The 9,048-nt window shown below is 43.4% G+C and overlaps 1 pseudogene and 1 gene segment (V, D, J or C); one reads left to right on the forward strand and one right to left on the reverse strand.

Annotated features, from left to right (window-relative positions):
• Positions 1–5,002: 5,002 nt before the first annotated feature.
• On the reverse strand, positions 5,003–6,316 carry LOC111139919. The segment is given in 2 exon segments: positions 5,003–5,363; positions 5,485–6,316. Coding segments are annotated over 2 exon segments (579 nt in total).
• A 332-nt stretch (positions 6,317–6,648) lies between these two features.
• LOC111139916 lies at positions 6,649–8,120 on the forward strand (annotated as a pseudogene).
• The last annotated feature ends 928 nt before the right edge of the window (positions 8,121–9,048 follow it).

The raw sequence follows: 9,048 nt of genomic DNA on the forward strand, positions 1-9,048 counted from the left end.
AAAGGCCATTTTGTCATGTGCTTTACTTAGAGCCAGAGGCAATCTGAGGCTCTTTGGGCTCAAGAAAACTTTGGCCTTTCTTTTATCTCTATAGAAGAATCTAAACTAGATGACCTTTCTAGGATAAGGGTTATTACCAGAAATAAATATATCTGAGTGACCACCTATATTGGAGAGCAAACATTTGTTTACCACTTACTCTTTTCATATTCTGGTGTACTGCATTCCTTCCCTTTGAAGCCCCAGACCCCTATCCCCTACTCTTTAGTTCAGAATGACATATATACCTTATTTTGCCTGACAGTCTTCAGAATTCCTGTGTATATGTAGATTCCCTGTATGTACACTAATAAATTTGATTTTCTCCTCCTTATCTGTTTCCTATCAATTTGGTTCCTGGTTCAGCTAGAAGGATCTTTGAGGGGACAGGATATTCTTGCTCCCTAACAGTAATAGATAAGAGAAAAAAAAACAGTTATTTTTCCTTTAAAAGTATTTATTCTTATTAATGTTCCCCAGACAATGGGGCATGAACAGTTGGGCTCTATTCCCTTACGCAGTGTGTTCCTCATATACCCATGCTGTCCCAGGCAACAGCATCATCTGTGTGTCACTCCTTCCTCCTCAAGGACAGGTCTCAACACAGAGGACTCTCCTGTCAGGAGCCTCCACAGAAGCTTCTCAATAAAAAAGGCTCAGAGACAAGGTCTAGCTCCCACGGGATTTTGTCTCACTTCCTCGTTATCTGAAACACTGTGGAGAATGATAGTTATTCCCATTATAATGATACAGAGCATAGTAATAGTCAGCCTCGTCCTCAGGCTGCAGTCTGGGGATGAGCAGAAGCCACTCATTGGCAGAGGCATCTATGGACCCAGAGATGCAGCTGGGGACCCAGGAACCCTGGTGGTTATCTGCATCTGACTTATGGCACAGGATATACCGGGGAGGGCTAGCTTGCTTCTGTTGGTACCAGAATATGTAGTAGCTGCCTACACTGAAGTCACCGCTCAGGGTGCAGGTGAGTCTGGCTGTTGTTTCTAGAGATGAAGAGAGGGAGGGTACCTGGTTCAGCACAGACAGAGACAGGGAACCTACAAACACAGATACTCATGGGTGATGCAGCAAGAGCCAGGGTAAAGTTTCCTAGGGTCTCAGCCAACGAGGCTGACATCTGCCAGAGGTCTGCCCTGTGTTTCCAAGGCCCCTCCCTACCTCCAGGGTGAGGCAGGAGCCCCAGGAGGATAAGAGTCCCGGCCACGGTGATACAGACGCTGGTCCCCACAGTGGAGTGGGCAACCCCAGGCCTCCTTTTCTCCTCCACCCTCTGCCATAGGAGGGGCTGTTCATGCAAATGGAGTCCCTCCAGTGACTGCCTAGCCCCTCCCTCAAATCTGATGCTGCAGACCAGCTCACACTACACATTGAGGAGGATGGGGTTGGCTTCAGCCCTGTGGAGAGTCCTGAGAAGAAGCATTCTCTGAGACCACATTCAGGCAGTCCTGAACAGAGGGCACCAGTCAAGCAACCAGGTGTTGGGTCCACAGCTCTGCTCACCCCCAATGTGGATCGTGGATCGGACACATGACTACTGGGCCCTCTGCTGGCCTTTCTGCATGAGAGTGAAAGGCAATGTCAATATCCACCTGGGGGAGGGGCTGGCCTGCCCTAGTCTTTGGCATTTCCATCCCTTCCTCCTCAAAATTTGGAGGGAACCCTCAGCCCTGCCCTGGAGCCCTTTGCTAGGCTGCAAACTCCTCCCCACCATGCACCCCTTAATTTCCTAAAGTGTCCTCCTCCGATGCTGACTCAGGGACCTCCCTCTTGGGTTACATGAGTGCAAAGTGGCTCCTGAGACCTGGAGCCAGACAGGGAAGGTATCCTGCTGTCAGCAAATCAAAAGGGCAGAGGCCTGAGCCAGCCTCTGGTCCATGGGAAAAAACTGTCCCATTGTTTGGAAAGGTGGAGGAGCTCCTCCTCCCTCTGACCCTACTTTCCACTGAGGCAGTTTCAGACCCCTGTCCCCATCCTGTACTCCTAGCCTGTCCACCTCTTGTGGTGATGTGGGCCTCCATCAACAAGGGTCATGCAGGAAGGGATTGAGAAGAGGCTGCTCTGCATGAACAGAAGGACAGACGTTGGCACTCTGGGACCCACTACTCAGCACAGCTTTCCCATCAGGACCTGGGGCTGGAGCCCTGCCCTGAAGAGGATGGATCTCCATGAAGAAGGCAGGGGTTATGGTAGAGCTGGGTCCCTGGTGAGAGGAGAGACTGAGGAGTGAAGGGGGGGGTGAAAGATGGGGCTCTTAGGAGACCTTAAAAGTCATCTTTGAGTGGCTAAGCTGGGGCTGAATGACAGGGAAGAGGGGTTTCACACTGTCCTCTGTTTCCATAGCGACACTTAGGTCAGAAGATGACATGGACAACTATTAGATTGGAAAGTCCTTTGGTGATGGGCTGTTCTGAGGAGGTGCCATGGGACCTGCACAGCTGCCTCTGACTGTCCCTAGCACCCATCTTCTCAAGGAAAATATTCAGAAAATTGTACTGTTTACTTCTTCAATCTGTGTCTCTCTCACACATATATAGAAATGTTGAGCAAATCAGCTGTGATGGGCATGTGGGCTTTAATATTTCATACCATGAATCATGCTGACTTGGAAACCTGGCATCCATCTCATTTTGTTCTAAAAATTTCAAGTGTCTCATGAATTCTGTGTGTGGTCACTTCCCTTCCTGTGGCTCATTTTCTCTAGCAGGTAAAAAAAATATGTGACTGTCTATTACTTACCAAGACACACATCTTACATTTTTGGGGTTATCTAAAATATTCCATTAGAAATAATTATACACATATGTAGATATCATATAATACATAATGATTCACCACCCATTTACCACAGCAGAAATGCACTGTGGTCCTATGGTGATATGGTTTTCTTAATTTCTCAGTGAAGAGGCACCTTTCACAATCACAAAGAGAGAGAGATGGCTCATGAGTCCATATAGAGAGGACACTGAGTATGGAGACTTATCTGTACCCAGAAAAGAAGTGCATGATATATGTAATGATGAGAAGCATTTATATAGAGTCATAATCCTATTGTTACATAAATAGAACTTACTAAATTTAATTTCAAATAATGCTCTTTTATATTATGTTGACAGATAATTATGTAAAGTGATTTTTTAAGATTTACTGAGGACTGACAAATATAAATAAATACAACCATGGTGTACAGCATGATGATTTAATGTGGGCATACATGGTGGAATGGTTGATAGTCAAGATCATTATCATTATGTCACCTCACAGAGTTCTCTTTGTTCTCTACTCCCTCAGCATACTGTAGGCAGACAAGTCATTCCTATTAATTACAGTCACCATATTTCACATAAGATTCCATAATTTTTGCAACTTATCACTGATATTTTGTAGCCTTGGTTCCTTTTGATTTAACCCAGAACAAATTATAAATTGTTTGCTCTAGAAAAGTAAAGTGATTCAGGAGTGGTAGAAATGGATGAGTAAGGCATGTCAAGTCAAAAATGTACCTATGTTTATTCTCCACAAGCCAGCTTTCTTGCTCTTCATCCTGAAATTTTCCCTCTAAACTACAGTTGAAGGGCAGGTTGTTTTCCTACAAATAACTTGTTTTGAAAAACAGAGAAGAGCAATTATGACACAGGGATTCCTTCTTGAAACAAAATATTTAATCTTTATTGCCACACTTCTAGATGTAGAAGTACACTTAAATAGACAGGAGTAGATAGAGGCCATGGTGTGGGACATGTGATCACTCAGAACATCGATGATGACAAGGTGGGAGTCAAGCTAGATCTCACCGGGCTGGGGAAATCCCACCCTTGATAGTTCTCCTGGGTCCTTACTGGGATCAGCTGTAGGACAGTCACACCCATGAGACCTACTTCACCCCCTTCCCTGAAGCAGGCTCAGCATTTTCCCCATGATGGTAGAGCTTCCCCTCACCCTCTTACATTATGTGAAGTGGTTATAAGGCCTCAGGCCCCCAAACCCAACCCCAACACCCACCTGTGTCTGGCCCCCCCTCTCCCTGAAACCCCAAATGAAGGTTCAGACACCCTGTCAGTGTGCCAGGCCAGTTCTTTGCCTGCCATTCTTCCAGGGCCTGTGTCTTCCCACAGTGTCTCACAGTGACTGCCTTTTCCCTGGGCCACCATACTCTTGGAAGTCAGTCAGCACAGGGGAGGAAGGGTGCTCTGCCCTGACCCCACAAAGAGCACAGTCCATGCCCTAGAGGGTCTGTCAATTTGTTGGAATGCTCTAGGCACTCCTGACCCAGAGGGATGCTTTCATAGGAACAATTATTTTTCTTTTTTTGATAATTAAAAAAAAAAAAGACTCCAGAGGTTCTGGTTTCATTAAATATGGATCACAAAGCATAGTCTTGATGCCATCATGAGCTTTCTTCTTGTTTTTTTTTTTTTTCCTCAGTTTTCCTGAGACATCAGAACATGAAATGGGAGATCGAGAGGAGAGCCACTCTGTGTCAGAAGCTACTTCTGGATGTAGCTAGGATTAGAGGACAAACATTCAACCTAGTAAGCTGAAATTTCTGGTTGTCTTTATTCACCCACTCACAAGTCCAACAGCATCCCATCTGAAGAAGCAGGTGCTTGGAGGAATCCTAGGAAATGAAGGCTTTCATTAAGGAGAAACTGGGTTGGACAAGGAAGTATCAGTAAGAAAAAGGATTATTTTTGACAAGGACACCTTCCTTTAGGTGAAGGACAGGTTGTCTCTTCAGACAGATTTGTATCACTAGTGCTGAACAGGAAATTCCTGATGGATTGGTTGAAAACTCCTCTCCTGGAGAGACTGGAAGTATAGGTAGGTTAGGTCTGAAATTTTTGTAGAACTTAATATAAGGGACTCCATTTGGGGCCTGTTGTTTTTCTTAACACTAGCATATGTCCAAAGTTATTTTAAAATGGGAAAGTATCCAGAGAAGACAGAGGTTTTTGTCCAACTTCCTCATCTACCCGTATCACTGTGTCCATCACTAACATCAAATGACTGACAGTAATAATCAGCCTCATCCTCTGCCTGGAATCCAGAGATGAGCAGAATCCCTGCACTGGCCGAGGCATCTTTGGATCCAGAGAAGCGGCTCGGGACCCCGGAGCCCTGGTGCTTGTTTGAGTCTGTTACATAGGTAAGGAGATAATGAGGAGGGCTCCCTGGCTTCTGCTGGTACCAGAATATGGGGTAAATATCAACACTGATGTCACCGCTCAGGGTGCAGGTGAGTCTGGCTGTTGTTCCCAGATATGCAGAGAGGAAGGGAGGCTGGGTCACCAAGAGCTGGGAGATGGAACCTGTAAGCACAGACACACACGAGTGATGGGGCAGAAGCCAAGGTGAATCCCCTCAAATCTCTGAGCAGAGGGGCTGGCAGAAGCTGGGCACTGAGAACTTGTCCCCAAGGCCTGTTCTTACCTGTGCAGTGAGACAGGAACATGAGGAGAACAAGAGTCCAGGCCATAGTGACACAGACTCTGGTCCCCACAGTGCACTGGGCTGCCCCAGGCTTCCTTTTATCCTCTACCATTTGCCACAGAAGGGGCTGTCCATGCAAATGGGGTCCATCCGGTGACTGCCCAGCCCCTCTCTGAGCCCTGGTGCTGGAGCTCAGCTCACACCACACACTGAAGAGAAGGGCTGTTGGCTTCATCCCCTGGGGAGAGCCCTGGGAGGAAACACCTGCTGAGACCACCCACAGGTCCCTGCTTTGGGGATTCTACCAGGCCAGAGAGGACACAGATGCGGAGTCCTCATCCGCACAAGGCTCACTCCCCTTTCTTAGGCTCCTTTTGAGTGAATGGTTCTCACTGAGCGGCCATGTGGGAATTGCAGGGCTGTCCCGCAGCGCCCTCTGCTGGTCAAAGGGTGCACACCTCACCAAGGACCAAACCCTTGAGAGCCCACGTGGTTTCTCTAATTTATCAGGTCCCTGTCTATTTACAAGCGGTTTGATTAATTGACAGTGTCATTTTATAGTAGCGCCCATGATTACTGTTCTGTTTTTCATTCTCAGAAGGAGTCCTTGTTTATGTGAGATGCAAAAATTCACCTAAATTACAATGTAAGGCACCCCAGAGAAGATATTGCAAGCATCATATCCTTCCATTGGGATGCAATTTAGAGTACTAACATACATTTTGAGTGTTCTACAGCTGTGTTCATTAAAGCAGTGGATTCCAACTCCTCTCCCATAAATGGACTTGTATTTTAATCTTTTTTCTTCAGATAATTTAATTGTCTATTTCACAAAGTAAAGGAATAAGAATGAATTTGTCTTGATGAAGTCCAATTTATAAGTCTTTTTTTATTTATGGATTGTGATTTTGGTATCTTGTCTAAACATGTTTACACAAACCCTAGATCTTGAAGATTTTCTTCTGTTCTCTTCTAAAAGCTTATAGCTTTATGTTTTACAGTTAAGCCTAGGACACTTTCCATGATTTTTTTTAATAAGGTGAGAGGTTTAGGGGATATTCATTACCCCCTATAGCTATCCAGTTGTTCTGTGGTCATTTTCCCAAATGCCTATCCTTCCTGTAAAAGATTTTTTGCAGCTTTTTCATAATTATCCTCATATAATGGGTGGCTCAGTGGGTAAGCAACCAACTCTTGATTTCTAATCACTGGGAGCTGCTGAAACAAGCAGAGCCCTACATTTCTGAAAGGCTTCACCCCAGAATAATAACCAAAGTATTTAAAGTTATGTAGGAAAAAGCATTTCAGTTTTTGGAACAAGTCAAAGTAAGTAAAGAAATGCACAAAGAAACACTCATAGATGTGGCCACAATATGCTAAAGTAAATGCTAAACTTACTGATGTCATAACAGAGGTTGTAGTCCTCTTGTTTTCAACCAAGGGGCATGGTAACTGACATGGAAAAAAGAGTAGAAGGTGCATATACCTCCTCACATGCATTATGTCATGAGAATATGAAAAAAAAACCCAGAAATGAATTTTTTGTTTTACAAGAACACAGAAGGGAAAGAAAAACTCATAAAAGCTGAAGGAAAATTTATTGAAGATAGAGTTCAAAAAATAGTTGAACTGGTAACGAAAGACTGTGGTGATTCAAATAAAAGATTTGTTGTTATTAATCACAAGGGAAATGACCCCTTGTCCTCAGATGCTCTTGTAAAAGCAGGAGCAGTAACCCTTCATAGAGCTAAAAGGAGAAATATGGAAAGGCTGACTCTTGTTTGCAGTGGAGTAGTTTTCCTTTCTTTAATGACCTAAATCTTGATTGTTTGGACTGGTATAGGAATTGTGTATGCAGTCCTGTGTATGCAGGACTTGTATATGAATGCACCTTGGGAGAAGAGAAACCCACCTTTATTGAGAAATACAACAATCCCAGCTCTGTTGCATTATTGGTCAAAGGATCAAACAAGCACACACTCAGATCAAAGCTGCAGTGAGAGATGGATTGTAGGCTGTAAAGGTTGCTATTGGTGAGGGTTCTGTAGTTCCAGGTGCTGGAGCAGTGAAGGTGGCAGTGGCAGAAGACTTGGTTAAATATAAACCCAGTGTTAAGGGCAGGACCCAACTTGGAGTTCAAGCTCATGAGTCCCAAGGTTCTTGCCTAGAACTCTGGTTTTGATCTTCAGGGAACACAGTGAAATTCAAGTAGAATCAGGTCAGCTTCTGGGTGTGGACTTGAGCCAAGGTGAGCAATGGAAGCAGTGGAAGGTAACTACTGTGGAAAGAAACAGGTTCTTCATTCCCACACTGTGCTTGCCACCAACATTCTCCTTTCTGATGAGATCGTGTGAGCTGGAATGTCTTCGCCAGAAAGTTGGAGCTTCCCTTGTGTCATCTGGATCAAAAAGACTCTGCAGAGTGATCCTAAGAATTGAGCTGTGAAATTTTTGTCCAAACCTCAAACGATTTTCAAAAGAATTTGCTTCTTCCATGTGAGAAAAAAGGGGACACTGACCCTTAAATTATTAAGTCCTGAAATTATAATTATAGTACTCTTTTAACTGTATTACAGAGTACACACATTAAGCAGGTAATTTTTGCCCAATGAACAGGATGTTTCACTTTAGCTTCAGGGATATAAAAGTATTGTATATACTATCCTCTCTACTATCCACTACCTGCTATCTACTATAGTATATCCTATATACTATCTACCTTTCAATGTTCCTTGAAAAATGTTCCTTGGAAAACACACCTCCATGTGTATTAGCTGTAGGTATCATATACCTTTCTTTACCAAACTGAAGATGTGCCCCTCTCTTTCTCATTCTCTGAGAATTTTGATCATATTCATTAATTTGTTCATTCATTCTCATTTATTATCATGAATAGGTTTTTGAATTATGTCAAATGCTTTTTATATATTGTTTGATGAAATCATGGGATTTTTCTTTTTTAACCTGGTAAAACAGCAAGTTATACTGATTGATTTCTGAATAGTAAATTGGTGTTGCATCACTGCAATAAACCACTATTTGTCATTACATATACTTCTTGTTATATGTGTATATACTGTATTATGTTTTCTAATATTTTTGTAAGAATATATGTGAATCTGCTTGTTTTTTTTTTTGTGCCAGAAGCTGTTGGCACCAGCCATGATTGAAAATTTTAGGAAGTCATTATTATAGCCAAATTCACCATTTTGATCCACAAGCAAGGAATATCTATTCATTTGTTCAAGTTCATTTCATTTCTCTTAAGATGTTTTCTCCATGCACAAGTCTTTCAATTTTTCTCAAATTTGACCTGAAAAATTTAAGAATTAGGGGCATGTGGGTGGTTCAGTGGGTTAAGCTTCTGCCTTTGGCTCAGGTCATGGTTTCAGGGTCATGGGATCCAGAAGACCCACATCGGACTCTCTGCTCAGCAGGGAGCCTGCTTCCCCCTCTCTCTGCCTGCCTCTCTGCCTATTTGTAATCTCTCTCTCTCTCTCTCTCCAATAAATTTATATCATTATGCATGGTATTGTTTTCATTTTTTAAATGTTGATGGTTTGTT

This window comes from Enhydra lutris, unplaced genomic scaffold (genome assembly GCF_002288905.1).
Source record: "Enhydra lutris kenyoni isolate GAN:26980312 unplaced genomic scaffold, ASM228890v2 scaffoldscaffold124, whole genome shotgun sequence".
NCBI lineage: Eukaryota > Metazoa > Chordata > Mammalia > Carnivora > Mustelidae > Enhydra > Enhydra lutris.